At 44.2% G+C, this 27,468-nt stretch overlaps 1 protein-coding gene across 6 annotated transcripts in view; it reads left to right on the top strand.

Moving 5' to 3' along the window:
- Nucleotides 1-27,468, top strand: part of USP54 (ubiquitin specific peptidase 54) — a 176,818-nt gene that overhangs the window by 33,681 nt on the left and 115,669 nt on the right. For all 6 annotated transcript variants that reach the window (XM_050959964.1, XM_050959968.1, XM_050959966.1 and 3 more), the window contains one exon: nucleotides 4,290-4,382. In XM_050959964.1, the coding sequence (XP_050815921.1) occupies nucleotides 4,290-4,382 (93 nt within the window). The remainder of the gene's footprint in view (nucleotides 1-4,289; nucleotides 4,383-27,468) is intronic.

Genomic DNA, 27,468 nt, shown 5'->3' with positions numbered 1-27,468 from the left:
CTAGGTTCAGCTTCTGGTTCTGCCACAGATTTCCTATGTGACCTTGGCCAAATTACTTAATTTCTCTGAGCCTCAGTTTCCCTGAGCCTCAGTTTCCCTATCTGTTAAAGGGAGATATTTCCTTCCTAGAATCGTAGACGATTAGGGTTGGAAGAGACCTCAGGAGGTCATCTAGTCCAACCCCCTGCTCAAAGAAGGACCAACACCTTTTCCTCATACCTTTTGTCTGTTCTTTTTAAATTACATTCTCTTTGGGGGCAGAGACTATCTCTTACTATATGTTTTGTGGCTATCACAATGGGGCCCTAAGTCATCTGGCTACTCTAGATGTCACTGTAGTACAAATAAATAATATAGGTGGAAGGCCTAGTGAATAGTTTACAGGCCTAATATCCTTTGAAATACCAGGGCTCAAAACAAATGGAATCTAGCACTGGAAAGATGAGATTACAGTCTCATATATTTCCATTTCTTTTGGATCATGAGATTTTGTACATTAAATTCATAGAGAACTAATTACTGTCTTCCTCCCCAAACTTCAATTCTCACCCGATTTTAGTGCTTGCTTGGTATCTAATGAACTGCTTGATGCCGTACACCAGTCTGAAAACTTGGGATCCTACCCTTCAAATAGCATACTCTGTTAATCTTTAGACCCCAATGGCTCAAAAGAGATAGGATGCTAAAAATATTAAAGTGGGATATAAAAAGCAAGAGGGTAATCAGAATGACCAGATTTTAAAGCTGTATCTCATATTTCATTGAAATAGCTTTTTCAATATTTTTATTGTGGAATGTTAAATTTGTAAAATATAATCTTAAATCTGGGACTGTTTGAATTATTGCAGCTGTTTATGATATAGTTAGTTCCTGTTTTTACATTCAAGAGGAGCAACAATTACTTCATGCAGTTAAATTTAAAAAAAATGCTGGATTCTTTCCTAAACACAATATTTTCTCCCTTTTGTTCAGTGTGTCATAGCTCTTTGTAGTTTTGTATGTCACAAGGAGCTGCAAATATTTACCCAGTCTCACAGGAAAGGCTACAACTCAAGTACAAATATTAACTTTTACATTTTGAACTTTTGGGAAGTTTCACAAATTTAATAACAGATATAATAAAGGCAAGCTAGGCCTATGAGCTACAATATATAATAAAAACATAAGAAATTCAGAGTGGATTTGGTTTAAATCGCTAGTCAGGAAGACTCGATTTAATCATGGTTTTCTACATAAAAAATACATATTCTTCACAACACAGAGAAAGCTGTAGGTTTCATTTTTAGTGGGTACACACTATATATTTTTAAACAGTGATTTATTTTGAAAACTTTTCAGATTAGTTTTACAGCTAGATCAGAAAATGAATGCTTGTTTGGTTATTTCATTTACCAAAGGTAATTGAAGCAGACATTTATGAAGTCATTGGGAGGTGAACTATCTCCAGTTCAACAGGTTAATCATTTATATTTGGAGGATTTTCTTGCCATGCTGCATTAGGAGGAGAACATCACCAGACAGACATTTACAATATTTTATTTAACTAAAACACCAACATTATATATTCTGGATTTTTTTCTTCAACAGCAAACGTATAGTATTTTAACAAAACAAGCATATGTCCCTCACTTCACATTTATCTCCAGACTTCTTCTCCTTGTCCAAATCTATTTCATCCCCAACAATCTTCTATTCACTGAATTTTTTGAAACTTTGCACTTTTAGAGAGAGGTAAGGGATTGACTCAGTGTACACAAATTTGCAGAGGGACAATAGAGTTGAGGTCTGTTATTTCTCATCTCTATATACTGTTTGTTTATTTGAAAACATTTTGCTGTTAACAAGCATGTTACCTCTGGAGACAAAAATCCACTGTCTGAGAACTGTGAAACTAAGCATCTTTGATTATGATGGTATCTTCTAAACTGAGTACAGAGTCCCATTGGGTAGACAGAAAGATTAACCTAAATAATCTATACAGAAGCCTGTGGAACCTCATAAAATTGGGTTCCTAATCCATGAACTATTGGAACTCATTTACAAAACTTTTCTTAGATATTACACGAATATATTGTCTCATACTTTAGAATTAAAATTTATAATCCCTATTACATTATAGCTCAAAGATATTTCATCATGGATCTTAATTAAAACTATCTTTAGATAGGGTTTTTTCCATCAAAAAGTGTTTTATCAAAAAAATCATGTTTTTTTTTTTTTTTTAAAAATCATTGATTTTTGTACACAGTGAAAAAATACTTTTACACTTGTAAACTTGTGCTCTAAGGTCCGTTACTTAACAAATTGCCAGAACTGGAAACACTTTGTGAGACCAATACAAATGCTTTCAGGATCAGTAAACTTTTCCAGCACGTTATCCTCGGCCAGCAATCAAAAAGAAAATGTGCACTGCCTGTGCATATGCTGTGGAAGTATTTAGTCAGTTAAATGCACAATGCAATTTGGGGCAAGCTTCTTTTGGCACACCGCCTTAAAGATAATGCCTCCTGATGTTAGATATTGGATATGTACTAAGGCCCAATTAGTTGAAATTAAGCTAGTTATCAATAATCATATTTATTTATAATGTTTGTTATATAATGTCTTTAGTCAGAGGATTGAAAACATTCAGAAAGGTCAATATTTATCACAGTTTTTCAGAGGTGGACACTGAGACACAGAAGTCAAGTGATTTGCCCAAGGTAACTGTTTCAGTGTCGGAGCTGGGAAGAAAACCCTGTTCTAACTTTCATCTAACTTTGACTATAATTTAACCTATATGCTAGCAACAACCAACTGTAAACACTTCTGATGCTAACACACAATAGTCAATACCATGATTTCTGTGGTGGGGAAAATACCCATCCACCTTGATCAGGGCTAGAAAATTTCCAGTAGTAAGTGTGTGTAAATATGGGGGAGGAATAGCTCAGTGGTTTGAGTGTTGGCCTGTTAAACTCAGGGTTGTGAGTTCAGTCCTTGAGGGGGGCCATTTAGTTGGGGATTGGCCCTGCTTTGAGCAGGGGTTTGGATTAGATGACCTTCTACAGTCGCTTCCAACCCTAATAATCTATGATTGTTGCTAGTTTGATTTCAGCTGCAGTGGAGATAGAACAGTACAGTTTTGGCCAGTAAGAGACAGTTTGTCTGTGCAGCAGCCACTCCTAGAGTAATGGGTCTTTAATTCTTCCAGCCAGAGTGCTGAGGTTAAGAGATGAAGTACGGAACAAAGGGTAAGTAATTTATAGGTCACCACAACCAGAACAATAGGATTGACAAACTATTAAACAGTTTTTCCTGTGAAGAGTATACATTCGTCAGAGTGCCTGTATCATTTGCAGCCAGGTTCTGTAGTTGGTCAGCAGACTCATGAGGGGAAAAACAGGAAGAAGTCATCTCTGGGAATTGGAAGAAAGGCCAGCCCATCGTTTTCGTTACAATGATTAGTTTTTCTTATATTACATTCTTAGATTAGCCTAAGAAAATCTTTGTCTGCACTCCCACTTCTGTGGATAAAACTTTTATCGGTCAGGGGTGTGGAAAACCCCCCTGACAGACATAAATTTCACCGACAGACTTGGTGGGGTGGACAGCGCTATGTCAGCAGGAGACACTCCCACCAACATAGCCACTGCTACTCATTGGTGGTGGTTTAATTATGCTGATGGGAGAGGTCTTGATATAGAGCGGCTATATGGGAGACCTTACAGCAGTGCAGCTGTAGCGGTATAGCTGTGCCACTGTAAGGTCTATAGTGTAGACATAACCTTAATCTCTTCTTATCTACTGCCATTATATTACTCACCTTCCAGCATGGAAAGTCAGCTGCATCTGCTGAAATTGGGAATACTTCCATAAATACGCTGGCAGAAATGGAGTATGCAAGCAATACAATGTAGTATTAGCACTTCTCTCCCTACAACTATCAACTCAAAACACCTAAGTCTCCACCTGCCCATCTTGTGGCTGAGCAATTCCACAGCAAAAGGCTTGAAGATTTAAAAACGTGTTATGGGATCTGAATCCACCCCAGGAGAATTACAGCCTTAGTTAAATGTGTGAGAGAGATGCTGAGGGATGTTCTGTTTGACCGCATGGGTAGTAAACTAGTATCTATAACTGGAAACACTTAGGGCAAGAAAAATGAAAGGCATGTCTTGTTAATGAATAGTTACAATGGCATGAATGCTTTTTGAAAATATTTGAATTGCATAATTTTAGTTAAAAACTTGTGCAAGATTTTCCTATTCAGATTAATAAAATAACCTCTGCTTCCATTTGCTTTATAGGTTCTTTGGCACCTGGATATCTTTCGTCGCAGCTTCCGACAGATCACAAGACACAAGTGCATGGGAGATTCTTGCATCTTTTGTGCTCTTAAGGTAAGAGATGGGAGCAAAAAAAGAAACAGTTTGGAGAAACTGGAATTGTTTACCAGAGACTGTATTTGTGGGTTGCATTTAGTTAACCATTGACACAGGGACTGGTGAGAAGGAAAGTAAATCTACTTAGATGCAGGCTGCAGAGAGTCCTAAGATATAATGCCATACCTTCAGAATATTCAGCCAATGGGATGTGAGAGTGTCATGTTTCTGTCTTGAGTTTCCTCCATTAAATGTGTAATTACTCTCTATCCCAGAGGTGGGCAAACTACAGTGGCCTGTGGGACCCTCCTACCAGGCCCCTGAGCTCCTGGCCTGGGAGGCTATCCCTGGCCCCGCCCCTACTGTTTCCCCTGCCCCGCAGCCTCAGCTCACTCCGGCCCTGGCGCAGTGTTCTGGGCGGCAAGGCTGCGAGTTTCTGGGGCAGAGCTGCTGCGGAGCCCGGCCTGACGTGATGCTCTGTGCTGCGCAATGGCGTGGCTGACTCCAGCCGGGCAGCACGGCTGTAGTGCTGCCAGCCACTGGTGCTCCAGGCAGCACGGTAAGGGGGCAGGGAGCAGGGGGGGTTGGACAGAGGGTAGGGGAATTCAGGGGGGTAGTCGGGGGCGGGGGTGTGGATAGGGGACGGAACAGTCAGGGGCGGGGAACAGGGGGGTTGAATGGGAGCAGGGGTCTGTGGGGGGCAGTCAGGAATGAGAGGAGGAGTTGGATGGGGCGGCGGGGGCCAGTTAGGGGCAGGGGTTCCAGAGGCAGTCAGGGGACAGGGAGAAGAGGTGGTTGGATGGGGCAGGGGTCCCCGGGGGGCAGTTAGGAAGAAGGGGGATTGGATGGTGTGGCGGAGGACAGTCAGGGGACAGGGAGTGGAGGGGATTGGGGCAAGGGGGCCGTAAGGGAACAGGGTGGGTTGGATGGGGCAGGAGTCCCAGGGGAGGGTGAATAGGGGGTGGGGTCTGGGCCACGACCCCCTCCCCTAACTGGTCCTCCATACAATTTCCGAAACCCAATGAGGCCCTCAGGCCAAAAAATTTTCCTGCACCTGTTTATAGATTCATAGATTCATAGATGCTAGGGTCAGAAGGGACCAATGTGATCATCTAGTCCGACCCCCTGCACAAAGCAGGCCACAGAACCCTACCCATCCACTTCTATAACAAACCCCTAACCTATGCCTGAGTTATTGAAGTCTTCAAATTGTGGTTTGAAGACCTCAAGCTGCAGAGAATCCACCAGCAAGTGACCCATGCCCCACGCTGCAGGGGAAGGCAAAAAACCTCCAGGGCCTCTGCCAATCTGCCCTGGAGGAAAATTCCTTTCTGACCCCAAATATGGCGATCAGCTAAACCCTGAGCATGTGGGCAAGACTCACCTGCCAGCACTCAGAAAAGAATTCTCTGCAGTAACTCAGATCCCATCCCATCCAACATCCCATCGCCAACCACTGGGCATACTTATCTGGCGATAATCAAAGATCAGTTGCCAAAATTAGGCTCTCCCATCATACCATCCCTTCCATAAACTTATCAAGCTTAATCTTAAAGCCAGATATGTCTTTTGCCCCCACTACTCCCCTTGGAAGGCTGCTCTATTTTTCTGATAATGGAGTTCTACATGAAGCTAACAGAAGCCTCCATCTTATTTGAATAATTTAATTTCTTAAACTCAGTTGTGTTTTCTATTTTGACTTTTTGATTTATTATAATTATTTTCAGCATAGTCAGTGCCCACCTCAGTATCTGCCTTTCCATAAGAGTTGCTTTAGAAACTGGTTTCAAAGTCAGGAGTTAGTAATAGAGAGAAAAGGTGAATATGCAGCATCAATGAGTGTATCTCTTGAGTTGGTCAGCTATGATAGCAGAGAGTGGAAATGTTTCTAACAAGAAATGATAGATAGATAGTTTTGGGGAAAAAGAGTCTCTTGCCTATGAAGTCTTTAGGCTAAAAGTCTTTTTCAGTTTAAAACTGTTGGGGGAAGTTTTTGAGATGATACTGGACTGTGGAAAAGCTGACTCAAGAGGCTTCTCTCACGAGCCTTACGAGTATTAAGAGTGTACTGAACACCTTTATGGATACTGTTCTCAGACACGATTATTAAACCTATTTCACAGGAGGAGAAATAAGTAGTTAAATATCGTAGACATGGGCATGGGAGTAAGGAATTCTGGATTCAAATGTTGGTTCTGACACTAATTGGTTTTGTGACCTTAAGTAAATTACTTAGGCCTACATTTGCAAATGTCTCTTAATTTTGGAAGCCTCCAGTTTTGGGTGCCCAATTTGAGACACTTGATTTGCTGAGAACCCACAACTCCAGTTCAAGTTAATAGAAGCAACAGATGTTCAGGACCTCTACAAATCAGGAAAATTAGTCAGCATACTTGAAAATGTATACTGCAGCATCCCTTAGTAGCAGTTTCCCCATCTGTAAAAATTTGGCAGTGATATTTACCTAGTGTCCGATTGGTTGAAAGGCCTAAATAAATTAATTGTATTGTGGTAGCACCTGAAGGTCCCAGGACCGCCTGGGGGGGGGGGGGGGGCAAGTGGGGCAATTTGCCCCAGGCTCCGCAGGGACCCCCAAGAGAACAGCTGAGGCTCCTGCCTCAGCCTGACCCAGCCTCCGTCCCTGCCCCTCTCCCAGAGCCTCAGCACATCCAGGAGCGTCCCTGAACAGCAGCATAGTGTGGCTGCGGAGGGCCTGAGCTCCTCCCCGCTCAGAGCTGCATGGTAAGGGGGCAGGACTGCGAGCTCCAGCAGGGCCTGAGTTCCCTCCGCTGGGCATGGAGCTTGCAGCCCCACCCCTTTACCACGTGGCTCTGAGCAAGGAGGAGCTCAGGAGCCCCACTGGAGCCATGCTGCGCCACTGTTCAGGTACGCTCCTGGATGTAACGTGCTGAGGCTCCGGGTGAGGGGGGAGCCGGGGGTAAGAGGCCGGGCCTGAGGGGGGGAGTGGATAAGGGGCAGGGAGTCCCGGGGACAGTCAGGGGACAGGGAGGGGGCAGAGGTTGAGGGGGGTGGTCAGGGGACAGGGAACAGGGGGGTTGGATCATGGGCATTCTGAGGGTCTGTCAGGACTCAGCGGGGGGAATGGATAGGGGTCCGGGCAGTCAGGGGACAGAAAGCAGAGGTGGGGTCCCGGGGTGGTGGTTGGGGGGGGGTCTCTGGGGTACGGTGAGGGGACAAGGAGCAGGCTCGTCGGGGATTCTGAGGGGGGCGGGCAGTTGGGGGCCAGGAAATGGGTGGGGGTCGGATAGGGGGCAGGGCCAGGCTGTTTGGGAGGCACAACCTTCCCAACCCTAAAGCTCATTCAGCAGTTTGAGGCTTGCAGAGGAGCCAAGCTGTTAGCTTTCGATTAGCGCTACCATCCCTTTCACTTCTCAAATGCCAAATTATAGTCTATATATAATTTCAGTGCCATAGAGAGATTCATGTCAGGGGAGGGTAGCTTCATTTAAAATTAGCCACTGGGGGAGGGATCACATGAGAAGAGCAATATCCTACAGCACCTAGCTCCTTCCCAACCCTACCAAGGGAGACCCCCCCTCTCCTGCATTCCCTGAGGCTTCAGATGGGTTAATTCAGTGGTTCTCAAACTTTTGTCCTGGTGACCCCTTTCACATAGCAAACTTCTGAGTGCAACACCCTCCCACCCCCATAAATTGAAAACACTTTTTTATATATTTAACACTGTTATAAATGCTGGAGGCAAAGCGGGGTTTGAGGTGGAGGCTGACAGCTTGCGACCCCCAGTAATAACCTCATGACCCCCTGAGGTGTCCCAACCCCCAGTTTGAGAACTCCTGAGTTAATTTAATTTTAGCACCCTGTGTCCATTCACATGCATGTGCTATTTTGAGCATTTCAGTTTTCGCAACATAGGCTCATCCCAGATTCTGGAACAAACTCAAATGCTCAGTTCGTGGAATATGTATATAAGCTATACCAGGGGTAGGAAACCTATGGCATGTGTGCCAAAGACGGCACACAAGCTAATTTTCAGTGGCATTCACACTGCCCGGGTCCTGGCCAGCAATCCGGAGGGATTTGCATTTTAATTTAATTTTAAATGAAGCTTCTTAAACATTTAAAAAATTGTATTTACTTTACATACATCAATAGTTTAGTTATATATTATAGACTTACAGAAAGAGACCTTCTAAAAACGTTAAAATGTATTACCAGCATGCGAAACCTTAAATTAGAGTGAATAAATGAAGACTCGGAACACCACTTCTGAAAGGTTGCCAACCCCTGAGCTATACTAAAGACAAACCCACAGTAACCGTCTTCAGTTTGTGAGGGACCCCATGGAGCCAGTCTTTAGGAAACAGATAAATTCATGGAGGTTAAGTCCATTAATGGCTATTAGCCAGGATGGGTAAGGAATGGTGTTCCTAGCCTCTGTCAGAGGATGGAGATGGATGACAGGAGAGAGCTCACTTGATCATTACCTTTTAGGTTCACTCCTTCTGGGTCACTTAGCATTGGCCATTGTCAGTAGACAGGATACTGGGCTGGATGGGACCTTTGGTTTAACAGGATGGCTGTTCTTATTTTCTAACCTAAATGAACCCAAAGTTATGGAGACAGATATGAGTCAAGGAAGCCAGCAGAGTATCAGAAACCTGGAAAAATCTCTGACTGGATGGGTTCTGGCGTTTGGTCACAAGCTGAGGTGGTTCAAAAGTTTTGGATTTTTTTAAGCGGAATTTTTTTATTGTTTCTTTAAACAGTCAAAACACAGCAAGCAGCAAATATTTGACCACACACTTCTGAAACCCCAAACCATATTCAGGTTTTGGCAGACTAATTTCAGCTTTTCAATTAAAAAAACCACAACAAATTTTGAAGGAAAGCAGATATTGTCCGTGATTTTTTTTCCTACTTTTTAGAAACCCCTAGTTTTTGATCCAAAAAAAGTTTTGATGGAAAATATTCGTCCAACCCTTTTAATGAGCTTTAGTGCCTTTTAGCACTAGCTGATGCTGAGAACCAATGATACCTTGTAAAGAAGTTTTCTCAAACCTGGGTTTGTGCTGAGATGTGGAAGGTTTATTTTTCCCAGGGCTGCCCGGGGGGGCAAGTGGGGCAATTTGCCCCAGGCCCTCACGAGAATATAGTATTGCAATTTTTTTTATGGAAGGGGCCCCCGAAATTTCTTTGCCCCAGGTCCCCTGAATCCTCTGAACGGCCCTGGAAGGTCCTAATCCTGTTTTGCTAAGCACTTTACATACACATAATAAAAAGATGGTCCCTGCTCCAAAGAACTTGCATCCTAAGTATGAGCCAACAGATTGGTACAATAATGTGGCGGGGGGAGCACAAGGTAACAGTGAGATTATAATAAGTGAAAAAGCAGTAATCACAATATGCTAGCTGTGTAACCATTTTTGAATGACTTGTAGGCATCATGGCAGAGACAAGTTTAAAGGATGAATTCAAAAGAGGGTAGTTTAGTGGCATGGTGGATTTTTATAGCATGGATCTCCCATGCATAGGGACAGCAAAGGAGAGAGCACAAAGATGTCAAATTTTCCATGTGTACATGGACCATGAAAATTTGATATGGAACAGAGGTGAGGGTCGATGGCTAGATACCAGTGGTTTTCAACCTTTTTTGCAGAACCCTACAAAATTTCAAATGGCTGTGCAGACTCCTTTGGAAATATTGAACATAGTCTGCAGACTTCCTGTGGTCTACAGGCCACAGTTTGAAAACCACTGCTCTGTGAAAGGAGATATGTAGAACTCTGCTAAGCCCTGAGGGATGATACATAGTTTGTGATTATGGTGGAAAAGAGGGAGTCGTCGGAGGGCCAAAAAGGAGGAGGAGATGTGTTGAAACAATGAGCCAGAAGATAATTGCAGCAGCATTTTGAATGCTCCCTTGAATGCAAGATATGCTGTTGTTAAGGCCAGGAAGGGAGGAGGTTTCAGTAGCTGAGGAGCAAGATAGTGAAGGCCTGGATGAAAGTTGCAACAATGTGGATAGAGCAGAAAGGCTGAATATTAGAGATGTTGCACAGGAAGAAGTGGCAAGATTTGGCAACGACTTGGATGTATGGGATTAGAGAGAGAGCTGAGTTGAGGATGATAGATCATGGCCATGAGGGACGAGGAGGATGGTGGTGATGTCTGTGGTAACCAAAGATGAGAGGAAGGGAGAGGGCTTAAGGGAAAAGATCAAGGAATTAAGCTTTGTCTACGCCGAGTTTTAAGCTAACAGCAGGACATCACAAGAGTGAAATCAAATTCCAGCTAAGATTTTAGTTCGAATAAAAGTGGCTCTAAAATGGAGCTGTGAGTCATCAGTGTAAAGTTTATTGTTAAAGATGTGTTTTTGAATGAGGTCACCAAGAGAGATTGTGTAAAGGGAGAAGAGGGTGCCAGGATGGAGCCCTATTGGACCCCACCACTGAATATTGGACTGTGGATGAAGAAGATCCTCTGAAGGAAACATGGAATGATTTGAGATGTAGGAGAACCAGGAGAGGAAAGAGTCATGAAAACCAAGGGAAGATGAGTCATCAATAAGAGTGTGGTTGGCTGGTGTCAAAGGCAGTCAATAGCTGAAGGAGGATAAGGATTTGAGTGTAGTTTACAAACTAAATGTTTGTGAAGTGTGTAGAGGTTCACAGTGTTTGTTAAAGCTAGTTAGTGGCAGATGTGAGCCCAAAACTTAAAAGATCTGAGTTTATAGCCCTGTGCTTATTCTTAACTTGGTCTTCTTCCTCCAATCTTTCTATGATTGAGAATACCTATATTTATGGGTTTTATATCTAAAGTTGATATCCATGCTATGTTAACCACAATCTTTAGCAAGTTTTCATCAGAGCTTTTGCATCATACAGAATTCCAAAAATCTTTCTCCCAGTTCAGGAAGCTTACATGCAGTTGGTGCAGTGTTCCTATGCATTATGAAAGCCCAGAGGCAAAGTTAAAAACTCAGCAGAGTTTATGTATTAAGCCATTTTTACTGAGTAAATTATTCCCTTCAAGAAACATCCCTAAATGTAGTTAAAGGCACCAGTACTTGACAAGAAAGAAAGAAGGGGGGAGGCGGTGGGGATAGAAACTCCAGATTAGATTTAATTCAAGCCAAAGTCTTGTAATTGTTTCTCATTGTAAAAAACAGTTTCTTTGAAGAAATACTGTGTAAGAAATCCTCTTAGGGAACTATAATGCAAGAGTTGGCCAAGATTCTAACGTTTAACATAGAACTATTGGGAAGGAAGGAGTGGGTAGACCCAATTCCAGCAAATGTGCAGAGCACGATCTTGTGATCACAAACACAATCCTGAGACAAAGAAACAAGTTCAAAACAACTTGGCAATACTCCCACTCAAAACAGTGGCACCTCCTAGATTATGTCATTGCAAGAACACAGAGATGCCCAAATCACCCATGTCATGAGAGGAGCCAATGATTGCTGGACTGACCACTCCCTGGTGAGGTCAGTCATCTCCATCAGGATTGTACCGAAACATAGAAAGCAATCCACATCGCACGGATGGCAATATGACATCCAAAGACTTCAATCCTCAGTACACCAAGAAAACTTCCAAACACTCTTCAGTGAAAAACTGGCCGTATGCGCACATGGAAATGACAAGACAAGTGTCAAGGAGCACTCGGAAGCCCTAAAATAGACCATCCATGCGGTTTGTGAGAAATCCTTTGGCTTTGCTACCCACTGCCATCAAGACTGGTTTGACAACAACAACATTGAGATTACAGCCCTTTTGGACTAGAAGAGAAAAGCTTTCTGTGACTGGCAAAACCAACCACTATCCAGTCGGAAGCAGAGCACTTTCCATCAGCTCAAAGCTGAAGTTCAAAGGATGATCCAAGAAATCAAAAACAAATTGTGGAAGGACAAAGCAAAAGAAATCCAAACATTTGCTGACAGACATGATATGCAGAGGGTTTTTTTGTGAGACAAAGACCCTGTACAGACCAAGCTCACGTGGGCTTATACCTCTGAGATCCAAAGATGGTAGTGCCCTTCTTAAAGATAACAAATCCATCAAAGACTGCTGGAAGGAACAGCATCAAAAGCTTCTAAATTGAGACTCTCTGCTGTAACTGATGACACCATTGACTGTATCCCTCAGCACCCAATCTGGGAAACTCTTGCCTGCTCACCAATATCTGAGGAGGCCTGCAAAGCAATTAAATGAAAAACAATAAAACACCAGGTCCTGGTGGCATACCAGCTGAAGTACTGAAAGTTGCGGGGGAGAAACACTGACTAACAGGCTTCACTTGCTGCTCCTCAAAATCTGGCACTCTGAAGAAATCCTTGCTGACTTACGTAATGCTAACATCATCACCGTTTTCAGAAAGGGAGACGGCTGACTGTGGCAACTATCGAGGCATTGCCCTTCTCTCCATCGCTGAGAAGATTCTTGCTAGACTCTTGCTGAATCACCTGCTTCCTGTTGCAGAGGAAGTACTTCCAGAGTCAGTCCTAGTGTGGCTTCAGACCATCACAAGGCACAACTGGCATGATTTTTGCAGCCAGGCAGATCCAGGAAAAATGTCAAGAACACCATCAGGAGCTGTATATGACACTTATCGATCTGACCAAAGTCTTCAACTCTGTCAACCATGAGGCTCTATGGAAAATCATGTCAAAGTTTGGTTGCCCAAGCACATTTATCATTATTGTAAGACTCCGCCATGACCAGATGACTGCCTCCATCTTGTGTAGCAGCTCTACCTCTGAGCCCTTTGTCATCTCAACTGGTGTAAAACAAGGTTGTGTACTGGCATCCACCCTTTTCTCCATTTTCTTAGCAGCTATGAAAACATTAGCCCAAGACTGTCTAACACAGGGCATTGGCATTCAATATTGGATTGACAACAACCTCTTCAGCCTTTCTCATCTCCATGCCAGAACTAAAGTAATATCGGCAACAATAACTGAACTGCAGTGTGCAAATGATTGTGCTGTAGTTGCACACTCAAAGGAGGATCTACAAACTGCCCTTAATTGCTTCTCTGAAACTTACGAAAGCCTAGGGCTAACTCTGAACATTGGCAAAACAAAAGTTCTCCACCAGCCAGTCCCTGGTCAATCATCAGACCCAGCAAGGAAGATCTACATCGACAAAGAAGAACTGGAAAATGTAGAATACTTTGCCTATCTTGCCAGCCATCTCTCACAGAGGGCAGACATAGACATTGAGATTCAGCACAGAATTTGCTGTACCAGTCTAGTCTTTGGCAGACTGTCTCGCTGGGTGTTCAACAATCACAACATCAGAACACATACTAGACTTTTGGTTTATAAAGCAGTGGTAATCCCAACTCTCCTCTACGGCTGTGAGACTTGGGTGACCTATAGAAAATATCTGGAAAAACCCGGAACATCATCAGCAGCATTTTCTTCGGAAGATCCTCAGCATAAAGTGGGAGGATTATCGCACTAACATCAGTGTCCTCACAGAGGCTAACATCTTCAGTGTTGAGGCCCTGATTATCCAGCACCAGCTGAGGGGGAGCGAGCACTGTGTGTGCATGCCTAATGTATGCTTATTGAAACAACTGCTGTATGCCCAACTCACCAAAGAGAGTGGAAACGGAGGCCAAAAGAAATGCTTTAAAGACACTGTCAAGATAAACATTGAGAGATGTGGCATTGACACCACACGCTGGAGAACAACAGCCTGGGATAGGGATAACTGGTGAAAACTTGTCAGAGAGGGAACATCCACTTTTGAGGAAAATTGCCTTGCCGTGGATGCAGAAAAACGCTAGAAAAGAAAGGAAAGACAACTGTCACGCAGCAATCGTGGCCCAACCCTGTCTTCCAACACCATCTGCAATGTCTGCTAATGAGCCTGTGGCTCAAGGATCAGACTCCTCAGTCACCGAAGGACCCATGAAAAACAAAACCTGTGAAGAGAGATCATCTTTGACCTTGAGGGATCGCCGACAACTGTGTAAAACTTCCAAAGTCTATTCAGTGGCTTTCAGGATCTCTTCTGACTTTTATTGCTGTGATATGTAAAATTGTGCAGGAGAAAAAACAAATATGTAGAAATCTGTTTGTGATTAGTAGAATTGTCTCATTCTTGTTGTACACAACCAGCCTACTTACCTTACAATTGCAAAATAGTGTGCATACTGTTTTATCTGTTGTGACGGCAGGAAACCATCATTATTAATCTGTGCAAAATGCTGCTACACCTGCATAAACACTTGAGATTTTGCAGGTTACAATTTGTTGTTGTTTTATGTTTGCTATTTTGAAATTGAGTATTAAAAACTACAGTAAAATTGAAGTATAAAATAAAGGAATATAATATAAAAAGAAAAAGCTAAGTCACCAGGTGATACATGGAGAGGCAGAAATTGAAGAGCCTCTTGCTACATGCTCATGGAAAGGAGGCAGAGAGCCAAAGATTGTTTTCAGACTATTTCCTGGCTTCATGTAAACTTTGAAAGGGATACTGATACTATGGTGAGAGTATGCTGTACATAAATTCCTGGACTGGTGGGTATATATTTATAGTGTAAGTAACTTTTTTATATCCATTTGACTTCAAAACCTTTTGGCCATATGTTGGTCACATTGAGGAAACAAAAGACCTTGCATTAGTAGGAACATTGCCAGTAGATTGCGGGAAGTGATCATTCCTCTCTATTCAGCACTGGTGAGGCCACATCTGGAGTATTGTGTCCAGTTTGGGGCCCCCCGCTACAGAAAGAATGTGGACAAATTGGAGAGAGTCCAGTGGGGAGGGCAACAAAAATGATTAGGGGGCTGGGGCACGTGACTTGTGAGGAGAGGTTGAGAAGAGAACTGGGCTTATTTAGTCTGCAGGAAAGAAAAGTGAGGGAGCATTTGATAGCAGCATTCAACTACCTGAAGGAGGGTTCCAAAGAGGGTGGAGCTGGGCTGTTCTCAGTGGTGGCAGATGACAGCACAAGGAGCAATGGACTCAAGTTGCAGTGGAGGAGGTCTAGGCTGGGTATGAGGAAAAACTATTTCACTAGGACCGTGGTGAAGCACTGGAATGGGTTACCTAAGGAGGTGGTTAAATCAAAGCTGTGGCTGGGAGGATTTAGTTGGAGTTGGTCCTGCTTTGAGTAGGGCGTTGGACTAGATGACCTCCTGGGGTCTCTTCCAGCCTAATCGTCTATGATTCTATAATTTGGTCCATCAAGTCAGGCATCCCATCTTCAGCAGTGGTCTATTCCTGATGCTTGAGGGAAAAAATCCTAGCTTCATAGTGCTCTCACAGTACGAATAACTAAAGCTGCATCGTTTTAATTCTTGCCACATATTACTTGGCTTTGTTCATGAATTGATATGGAATCCATTTTGAAATCACTCCAAACACAAATGGGCAATCAGCCTTTTGAAGTAATCTGATATGTATACATTTATGAAAGTTAGGTAAAAGGTACTTGTACTATAGCTTGCAGGCCCTCAGCTGGAATCACAAACACCATACCAACAATGCTCCTGAGTTGTTGTGACATAGTTTAAAGTTTCTTATTAACCCAGCTGCCACAGTGTGCAGTAATGCTGCCATAACACTAAAACAGCTTGCTGATTTATAATTAATGCTGAAGTCTGCTGTGTTCTATATTGTTTTGCTGTTTCTAGTGCATGACTTTGCTTTGGTGTCTGTTTATCTCAGCTCTGGGGGGGCGGAGGGAAATCCGTCCACTGTACTGAGCTTGACACAAAGAGTTTGTTCTCCTTCCAGGGATTGTACTGGGAGCTCCAGTGCCAGGATAGAGGACAGAGTGTTTTTTGTTCGCAAAGAATAATGCTGCATTGATTGATAAATTCCAGTGAGGCTGCTCTATTAGTAATTTTATCATGTACAACAAAAACAGGAAGAATGTGAATTTTCTTTGTAGAAATAGTGTTTTCTAAAGTGAAAGCTGAGGACAATAGCAAGTTTGATTACCTTCAGAAACAGAAAGAATTGTTCAGGGTGCTGATTATGTGCATATTTGGAGAGTGAAGATTTATTGTAAAAAGTTCCTGAAGTGGCTGAAAAATTAGTTAGTATATTGGTTGGGAAAGTCTTTATAATGCTGTTTCCAAATGAGGCTGTGACCCTGTGGCAAAACAATAGCAAAAATCTATTAAATAAAAGTTTGTGTGTTTAATGGGCAGAGAATGGTGTGGGAGAAAGCACAAAGATGATTGTGAGAGAAATAGATACACAAGGTACCCAGGACTAGTCTATGCTAGAAGCGCTACATTGGCGCAGCTGGTGAGGATACTCTATGCTTTTGGGAGAGAGCTAGGGTGACCATATTTCCCAAAGAGAAAACGGGACAGGCTGTTGCCCATTGATGGAACCCTGTGGGGGGAGGGAGTGGGGGCCCATTCTGTTGCTGGGTCACTGGAACTCTGTGCCGCCTCGCCTGCCCGCCCCCCCCGCCCCCAGCTATTGCCCAGTTGCTGGAACTCTTTGGACACCACTCACCCCACCCCATTTGAAGCTGTTGTCTGGTCACTGGAACCCTGCAGGGGGGGAGCCCACATGCTAGAACACTGCTCTCCCCACCCCGCCCTGCCTCTCCCCTGTGGAGGGCTGGCATCTCTGCTCACAACTCCGTACCGCACCCTACTTTTTTGATAAAAGTGAGCATTTATCCTGTTTGCTTTTGCCAACTGATCAAGTCAGCAAGAGCAAACAGGACAAATACCTTCTTTTTGGGAAAAAAGTTGGGATGGCCAGGGCAGGGCTTAAAAGAGGGATTGTCATGGCCAAAACGGGACATATGTTCACCCTAGAGAGAGCTCTCCCATCAGCATAATAGCTACCACCTCTCGCAGAGATGGAGTTATATTACACTGTCCACACCTATGCTTACGTCTGTGTAACTTGCATTGCTCAGCTGTGTAGCTTATTCGCACACCTGCGTGACATATGTTGTACCAACATAAGTGGTAGTACGTACAAGCCCCCAGACTAGTATCATTCCAGTGGCAGGTTCAGGAAGCAATATGAGACTAGGAGACTATTGAGGGACAGAAATTATGTAGAACCTTGAAGACAAAGGTAAGACATTTGAACTGTGATGTGGTGGAGAGGGGGAAAAAGTGGAGAGATTAAGAGAAGAGTTTGACATGGGCAGATTGGGTAAGAAAGATGATTTTAGCAGTTGAGTTTTGTATGGACTGAAGCAGGGTGATGTGTATGTGAAAGACCAGGGAGTAGGAGGTTGTTATACCAGTATAAGCGAAGAGCATGATCTGAGATTAAGAAAAGAGAGATTTAGTTTGCATAATTTAAAATGATAAAACTGCAGGGAAAACCACTTCCTTCCACCTAATGTTGTGTGATAGGAAAGTCTTGCTCTGGTGAAAAGATAGGCAAAGAGCTTATCCTGGGAAATACAGGGGACGGAAAGCAGAAAGACAGCATTTAAGTCCCTTGACTCCAATTGGGTACTTTTATTAAATTCTCTGATTGGAGAATTTCAATAGCAGTCCGTCCTGCCTGCACAGCTGTGGCTCCCCACTTGCCAGGAGGCTATCCAGTGTGCTTGGGCATTTCATCCTCAGTTCCTTCTCAGCTGCCCCTGGCTAGAGACAGAGCTAAGAGCTGTCCCATCACGGACTGTTAACTCCCTAAAGTTTTGCAAATTTTAGCTTTATTTGAAGCCTTTTGTTTGTTTTAAGTTGGCCATGTCAAAAAAAGGATGTGGCAGGGGGGAAGAAAGAAAAGGGAGGGAAAAAAAAAGAAAGAGTTTGCTTCCCACTAACCCTGGTGGTGGTGGGGACCCTCCTTTACAAGGGTATGCCTGACTCTCCGGGCTTCATAAAGTGACTTAGCTGCAAAGAATCTATCCCAGCTTTTGGACTGCAGTGCGTTCACTGCCTGGGGGAAAAGCACAATCCACAAAAGTGTGGTTGGTGCCATCAGTTAAAGTCCAGGTCCAGGAAGGATAAAAAGTTAAGGCTTAAACTTCCACTCATGGAGTCAACTCTTCAACCCCTGGAGTTATCACTTCAATTTTCTTTGTCAAAGGCAGGTGTTCCCAAGGAGATGAGCCACTTACTCAAGACCATGGGTAGCGGGTGAACTCCCATTTGGGGAGGCTAGCCCACCACCTCTTCTGTCTGAAGTCTCACCCTCCAGAGCCTCGAGCGCCAGGCTGCCGGACCCCCGTGCGCTGGGCCGAACCTCCTCCTCCCCCTCAGTGCTGGGCCAAGCTGCTGGCTCGACCCCTTCTATTCCCCTGGCTGGCCCCAGCACTGCACCATGCCACCCCTGGCTGCTGACAGGCCTGAGTTCGGAGCTGCCGTCAGGAGCTGAGCCCCTGATGCCCCACCAGCTTCAGGTAGAGAAGGAGGGTGGGACCTTGGGGCGCAATATGGGCGGGGCACAGCCTTGGTCAGGGGAGGCCTAGCCTGCCCTGTCCTATGATATCTGCCACCCATGCTCAAGACGCCCAAGAAAAGGTCTGAAAGTCCCCATAATGAGCCCCAATCAAGCTGGAAATTATATCCAGCTCCATTGGTATGGATGGCGCCAAAGCTGTCAGAGCAAGTTGGTCTGCCCAAAGACCCATTGGGCACGGGCAAGGAAGTACCTGTACTGTGGGGGCTTGAAAAGCATGGAAGATTCTCCTCAGTGAAGGCTACATGTCGACGTGGTCACCGGCACTGACCCCAGTATCTGTGGCACCGACGGACCACATGACTAGGTCCACATCTCTGGCTCCATCAGTACAAGCCTCTCTGTGCCAACGTTGTCCGCACTGGTGAATTTCTGGTGCGCAACAGATCTCTTGGTGTCTGACACACTGGACTCCGGTGCCAAGTTTTCCCAGAGCATTGGACTCAGTGAGATCTCCATGCCGTGCACCACCTTTTTCCTCATCAGAGTCAGATAGTGAGTGAGAGGACTTGGGTTCCTACTACTAGTCCGACCCACCATACGAGTCCTAATTTCATCATGGACACCAGGCTACTGTGCCCCCGCAACCCTCAACCTCCAGCTGCAAGCCACCTACCCGCATGGCTGTACTGGTACCCTGGCAGGCCCAGAAGCAGCAAGCCTCCCAGGCCCCTAGTGTGGTATACTAGCAGGCTGGGAGCCACCCTCCTTCAGCTGCAGCATCAAAGTGTTCGGAACCTCCTGAGCACCTAGGGGAGGAAGCTGAAGCTGAAGCAGAAATGGTAGACACCCCTCAAGCTTGTTTCTTGTCGTCCTCACCTGATGAGGTGGTGACGTCCCCTCTATCATTCATGGTGGATGATTTAAAGTCATTCCAGGACTTCGCTCAGAGCATAGCAGAAGCCCTGCAAATACAGCTGCACCAAGTGACTGAACCTCACCACAAACTGGTGGACATTCTATACTCTTCTACCTCTGCCAGAGTGACCCTCCCAGTTAATGAGGCACTCCTGGATCCTGCCAGAGTTAGTGGCAGACCCCTGTGTCTGTCCCGCTGACATGCAAGCGGGCGGACAAAGTATTGTCTCTGAAGGGCACAGAATTTTTATTTTCTCACCCCCCTCCAAATTCATCATTGTGGATGTGGTTAATTGCAATACCAGTTTAAATCCACCCCGTATGACCAAGATGGGAAACGCTTGGACCTGTTTGGCAGAAGAGCGTATTTGTCAGCCACTCTTCAGTTCCAGGTAGCTAATTATCAGTCCTCGTTGGCCAAATATGACTACCAGAACTATGTGAAACTAGGTTCCTTTATTAAACAGCTCCAGACTCCCCAAAAGACCAATTTATGGCCATAATTAACAAGGATCAGCTGGTGGCGAAAACATCTCTCCAGTCCGCATTATATGTGGAAGTCGTGGTGGCACATTCAAGTTCCATGGCCGTGATTGAGAGAAGGGCTTTCTGGCTGCTGTTGTCCGGCTTCCCTAAAGAGGTCCAAACCATGACGGAGGACCTTCCTTTTGACGGAAATGAAGCTGTTCGCTGAAAAGACAGACACATCTCTTCTCACATTGAAGGATTCTCGGGCAACTCTTCGTTCCCTAGGGATATACACACTGGCCTACAAGAGAAAATACAGCCCTCAACCACCATTTAAGTCCCACTCATCGTAGTACACGCCTCAGTGGTCATCACAGAGATCTTATGAGCCGTAGTGAAAGAAATCAAAGTTCCCCAAGTGGAAGCACTTGGGATCACAACCAACTTTGTCTCAGCCCTCAAGCTTGAAATGGCAGTTTTGATAGGTTGGTTGAAGCGCCTGTACAACACTCTGCTTGCCACCTAATGCTGGGAAATCTCACTTCTCCTTTGAGAGTTCACATTACTTCGTTCCACAGCACCTGGGATTGGTTAACCTCCAGCAAGTGGGTGTTGGAAATCATCCAGAACGTATATGCCATCCACATTGCTTCTCTTCTGCCTCCCAAACACCCTTCCCCATCCCTGTTCAGGGACCCTTCTTTTGTTTTTTACAGTGCAAATATTTGTAATAAAAATAAAGTGAGCACTGTACAATTTGTATTCTGTGTAATTGAAATCAATATATTTGAAAATGTAGAAAACATCCAAAAATATTTAAATAAATGGTATTCTGTTATTGTTTTACAGTGCGATTAATCACGATTATTTTTTTTAATTGCTTGACAGCTCTAGTGTAAATTAAAATGCTCCCCGCAATTCTTTTTGAAGTTAATGAATTGCTTAGATGAATTGGGTTGGGTGAGTAACAAATTTCATAACTTTTCTGCTGCTATTGTTTGAATTGGGACAGTTTTCTGTAAGACTGGGTTAATAGTTTTAACAGCTCACTAGTTTGCTTTGGGAAGTCTACATCTAAAGGACTAGAAATCAGTGAAACTGAGCATGATTTATTTTTAAGGAACCTAAAGTTAGGCTCTTGAATTCTTATTTATAGACCACAAGTGAGTAGCTTTCCAAAATTGCTGAACATCCAACACCCATCTTAGTTCTATCAGCTCTGACACTTGCTGTAATGACCTTGGTCAAGTCACTTAGCTAATCTGTGCCTTCATTTCCCCTTCTGTAAAATGTGGGTGATAACAATGACTCAGAGTGATTGCGAGACATATTCATTAATGGTTTTAAAGTGCTCTGCATTTATCTGACAGAAAGTGCTAGAGAAAGGCAAAGTTGTTTTGTTTCCCTGTTTTTCCAAGGTCTATTGAAATGAGAAGATTCGGGTGTGAAGCACTGTCACTTGGATATAAAAAACTGCCTGGCTTTGGCCTTTAAGTCTCAGAGAGCAATTCCCAAGGCAGAAAACAGAGTCTGAGAATTAGCCCACACAATTATCTTTGAGTACATTAGAAATCTTTCCATTAAGCATAACTGATAAGCGTGGTGTGGCATTGCCTGATGCTTGTGAAGAGGGAATTCTCTTCTTGGGCTCTGTAGCCTTCTCTTCACTAGGACTTTCTCACCATTGGTTTGGCACTGGTAGTAGCAATATTAGAAGAGCTACAGTACCTAGCACAGTGGTGTCCCAGTTTGAAGTTATGTCTACACTGCATTGTAAGCCCAAGGTTAGTGGAGCTTGAGTTAGCAGACCTGGCTTGTTAACCTATGGCTTGAGCATCTATGTTTATTTGTAAATCCATGTTAGGAATGTTGAACCATATACTCCAACCTGGAGCTCCAGCATTTACACTGCATAATGCAGGCCCAAGTCCAAGCACCCATATCCCAGACTTCCAGCACCCTCCCAAAATGTGGCTTCCCTTTGTTCATAGTGCAGTGTGAGAAAACTTGACTGTCCGCCAAACTTGGCTTTCCAGAGGATGAAGAAAGTCAGCCTGTGGGATTGTGGAATATTTTTGGCAGACTCCGAGAGCATGAGTCCCATGAGACTGCATCTGGACAGCAAAGTAATAGGGCTTGAACCATGGATCCTGGCTTGATTCAGGTTCACACCCTCAACCCCCATGAGATCTTCAATCTGAGCCCTGGGTTAGCACAATTTCTGTTTAGACAGAAAGAGGTTTAGGCTTGAGCCTGTGTTCAAACCCTGGGCAGTGTAGACATACAGTAGACCCCTAGGCACTACCACAATACCAAGTAATAAATAATAGTGTCAACAGGGCAGAGGCATTTTTACTACTGTAGTGCCCAACCCTGTCAACACTAGCATTTCCAGCACTGCTATTGCTAAGGGAACTGCACTGGTGCCATACCAACAGTGCAAAAACTTTGAGTACAGATGCACCCTGTTAGGACTTGTTTGGAAACTGCAGCAAGAAAACACCCTTATTTATTCTCCCGCTCCCTTTACGTTGTCATGCCAGAGCTTTGTTTGCTATTGGAGAAATCCCAGTTTCAGATATGTTTAGTGGGACTATAATGTGTTACTCTTTTCTTCTGTACTAAAATCTTAAGCGAATCCACATGTTCCATAGAATCTCTATGGATAGAAATGTCAAGCTCTAATAAAAATGTAACATTAAGGATCTATTATCGACCACCTGACCAGGACAGTAATAGTGATGATGAAATGCTAAGGGGAATTAGCGAGGCTATCAAAATTAAGAACCCAGTAATAGTGGGGGATTTCAATTATCCCCATATTGATTGGGAACATTTCACTTCAGGACGAAATGCAGAGATAAAATTTCTCAATACTTTAAATGACTGCTTCATGGAGCAGCTGGTACGGGAACCCACAAGGGGAGAGGCAACTCTAGATTTAATCCTGAGTGGAGCACAGGAGCTGGTCCAAGAGATAACTATAGCAGGACCGCTTGCAAATAGTGACCATAATATAACAACATTTAACATCCCTGTGGTGGGAAGAACACGTCAACAGCCCAACAGTGTGGCATTTAGTTTCAAAAAGGGGGAACTATTCAAAAATGAGGGGGTTAGTTAAGCAAAAGTTAAAAGGTACAGTGACTATGGGCTTGTCTACATCAGAAAGTTGCAGCGCTGGTGAGGGAGTTACAGCGCTGCAACTTAGGAGGTGTACACATCTGCAGGGCACCACCAGCGCTGCAACTCCCTGTTTGCAGCGCTGGCCGTACTCCCGTTTTGTCTCGGGTGTAGAGGATCCAGCGCTGGTGATCCAGCGCTGGTAATCAAGTATAGTCACTTACCAGCGCTTTTCTTGACCTCCGTGGAATAAGCAGGTATCCCAGCATACCTGAGGAAGCCTCTGGTAATCAAGCTGGTCTCCTTCCCCGGCTTGCTCTCGCGTTCCCCGAACCCCGAGCAAGCAGGTCTCCTTCCCTGAGGTTTGCTGGGTGGTTCCGGGAAGGCGAGAGCAAACCGGGGAAGGAGACCAGCTTCGCCGCGGTTTGCTCTCGCGTTCCGCGAACCACCCTGCAAACCACAGGGAAGGAGACCTGCTTGTTCGGGGAACGCGAGAGCAAACCGCGGCGAAGCTGGTCTCCTTCCCCGGCTTGCTCTCGCGTTCGCCGAACCCCCGAGCAAGCAGGTCTCCTTCCCTGCGGTTTGCAGGGTGGTTCGCGGAACGCGAGAGCAAACCGGGGAAGGAGACCAGCTTCGCCGCGGTTTGCTCTCGCGTTCCCCGAACAAGCAGGTCTCCTTCCCTGCGGTTTGCAGGGTGGTTCGCGGAACGCGAGAGCAAACCGCGGCGAAGCTGGTCTCCTTCCCCGGTTTGCTCTCGCCTTCCCCAAAACCCCTTGAAGCCGCCCAACAGCGCTGCAGTGTGGCCACATCTAACACCACTTGCAGCGCTGGTTGCTGTAAGTGTGGCCACTCTGCAGCGCTGGCCCTATACAGCTGTACTAATACAGCTGTAACAACCAGCGCTGCAAAATTTTAGATGTAGACATGGCCTAAAGTGAAATCCCTGTAAGCTGCATGGGCGCTTTTAAAGGCACCATAATAGAGGCCCAACTTCAATGTATACCCCAAATTAAGAAACACAGTAAAAGAACTAAAAAAGAGCCACCGTGGCTTAACAACCATGTAAAAGAAGCAATGAGAGATAAAAAGACTTCCTTTAAAAAGTGGAAGTCAGATCCTAGTGAGGCAAATAGAAAGGCGCATAAACACTGGCAAATTAAGTGCAAGAGTGTAATAAGAAAAGCCAAAGAGGAGTTTGAAGAACGGCTAGCCAAAAACTCCAAAGGTAATAACAAAATGTTTTTTAAGTACATCAGAAGCAGGAAGCCTGCTAAACAACCAGTGGGGCCCCTTGACGATCGGAATACAAAAGGAGCGCTTAAAGACAATAAAGTCATTGCGGAGAAACTAAATGGATTCTTTGCTTCAGTCTTCATGGCTGAGGATGTTAGGGAGATTCCTAAACCTGAGCTGGATTATGTAGGTGACAAATCTGAGGAAGGTCACAGATTGAAGTGTCACTAGAGGAGGTTTTGGAATTAATTGATAAACTCAACATTAACAAGTCACTGGGACCCAATGGCATTCACCCAAGAGTTCTGAAAGAACTCAAATGTGAAGTTGCGGAACTATTAACTAAGTTTTGTAACCTGTCCTTTAAATCGGCTTCAGTACCCAATGACTGGAAGTTAGCTAATGTAACGCCAGTATTTAAAAAGGGCTGTAGAGGTGAACCCGGCAATTACAGACCGATAAGTCTAACATCGGTACCGGGCAAATTAGTCGAAACAATAGTTAAGAATAAAATTGTCAGACACATAGAAAAACATAAACTGTTGAACAATAGTCAGCATGGTTTCTGTAAAGGGAAATCGTGTCTTACTAATCTATTAGAGTTCTTTGAAGGGGTCAACAAACGTGGACAAGGGTGATCCAGTGTACATAGTATACTTAGATTTCCAGAAAGCCTTTGACAAGGTCCCTCACCAAAGGCTCTTAGGTAAATTAAGCTGTCATGGGATAAAATGGAAGGTCCTTTCATGGACTGAGAACTGGTTAAAAGACAGGGAACAAAGGGTAGGAATTAATGGTAAATTCTCAGAATGGAGAGGGGTAACTAGTGGTGTTCCCCAAGGGTCAGTCCTCGGACCAATCCTATTCAATTTATTCATAAATGATGTGGAGAAATGGGTAAACAGTGAGGTGGCAAAGTTTGCAGATGATATTAAACTACTCAAGATAGTTAAGACCAAAGCAGATTGTGAAGAACTTCAAAAAGATCTCACAAAATTAAGTGATTGGGCAACAAAATGGCAAATGAAATTTAATGTGGATAAATGTAAAGTAATGCACATTGGAAAAAATAACCCGAACTATACGAACCATATGATGGGGGCTAATTTAGCTACAACGAGTCAGGAGAAAGATCTTGGAGTCATTGTGGATAGTTCTCAGAAGATGTCCACATAGTGTGCAGAGGCGGTCAAAAAAGCAAACAGGATGTTAGGAATCATTTAAAAAGGGGTTAGAGAATAAGACTGAGAGTATATTATTGCCCTTATATAAATCCATGGTACACCCACATCTTGAATACTGTGTACAGATGTGGTCTCCTCACCTCAAAAAAGATATTCTAGCACTAGAAAAGGTACAGAAAAGGGCAACTAAAATGATTAGGGGTCTGGAGAGCCTCCCATATGAGGAAAGATTAAAGAGGCTAGGTCTTTTCAGCTTGGAAAAGAGGAGACTAAGGGGGGATATGATAGAGGTATATAAAATCATGAGTGATGTGGAGAAAGTGGATAAGGAAAAGTTATTTACTTATTCCCATAATACAAGAACTAGGAGTCACCAAATGAAATTAATAGGCAGCAGGTTTAAAACAAACAAAAGGAAGTTCTTCTTCACGCAGTGCACAGTCAACTTGCGGAACACCTTACCTGAGGAGGTTATGAAGGCTAGGACTATAACGGTATTTAAAAGAGAACTGGCCAAATTCATGGTGGTGAAGTCCATAAATGGCTATTAGCCAGGATGGGTAAAGAATGGTGTCCCTAGCCTCTGTTCGTCAGAGGATGGAGATGGATGGCAGGAGAGATATCACTTGATCATTGCCTGTTAGGTTCACTCTCTCTGGGGCACCTGGCATTGGCCACTGTCGGTAGACAGATACTGGCTAGATGGACCTTTGGTCTGACCCGGTATGGCCGTTCTTATGTTCTTGGTGTTCTCCAAAGAGAATATGATTGCTCTTTGAGAGAGGAGGAAGCAGGACTCGGGGGTGTGATAGGATCCCAGGGCACAACCTGGAACTGTGGGAACTTTCCAACATGGGCTGTCTCTCACAATGCTTTGCTAGTAATAAGCAGCAAACCCCTCTAGGTGCTATCACTCAGTCAACAGCATGTGGGGACACATCCAGCTAAGTTGCATGAGTACTCTCTAAACCACTCATGAACCATACACAGGAAAACACCAGCAAATCCCCCCAGCCTTGCACCCCACAAATTTACTGCCTTACAGTGCTTAGGACCTTCTTTTGAACAAGGCAAGCTCATTAATTAGTTTGCCACTTCGTCAAAGGATAGTGGACATGCACCAACTGTTGCAATCTGAGCAGATTCCCTAAGCACTTTAGACAAGCTCACTGGTAAGAATAAAACATTGAACTAAGTTTATTAACTACAGAAAGATTTTAAGTGATTATAAGTGATAGGCAGAAAAGTCAGAGATAGTTACCTAAGAAATAAAAATAAAATCACAGTCTAAATCCTAAACTTTCAGACTAAGCAAGAATTGAATCAAGCAGCCTTTCTCACCCCACTGGATGTTGCAGGCTGCTTACAGTTCTTAATACACAGGGCTCAATTTCCTTCTCAGCCTGGTACCAGTCTCTTCAGTTCAAAGTCTTTGTCTTCCCAGCGATCTTGTTGCCTTCAACGTAAGTGCCACTGTCCCTGATTTTACACACTCAGTTCATGTCCCAGGAAAGACACTGGCCTAGACATGTCCTGGTAGTCCTTGCCGAGTCCCAAAGTTGAACAATCCTCCTTGTGTGGTACTTGCACAACTGTCTCTTGCAGAATTGTAACTCTCTTGTTTAAAATTCCCTTACTCGTCAATGGCACATGATGGTCACTTAACACCCATTTGGGTGTGGGTCACCACCTCAGTCATTGGAGTGCTAACAGTGAGCGTCTCCCAAACTCACAACATATTTCAGTAACAGCTATATAGCAAATTCTCATAACTTCCTCCTATAATATGTATATTATAATTAACAATATACATATTTTGACAGAACAATAAGTTTCAGCAGA

This window comes from Gopherus flavomarginatus, chromosome 6 (genome assembly GCF_025201925.1).
Source record: "Gopherus flavomarginatus isolate rGopFla2 chromosome 6, rGopFla2.mat.asm, whole genome shotgun sequence".
NCBI lineage: Eukaryota > Metazoa > Chordata > Testudines > Testudinidae > Gopherus > Gopherus flavomarginatus.
This window is presented reverse-complemented; position numbering and strand designations above follow the sequence as displayed.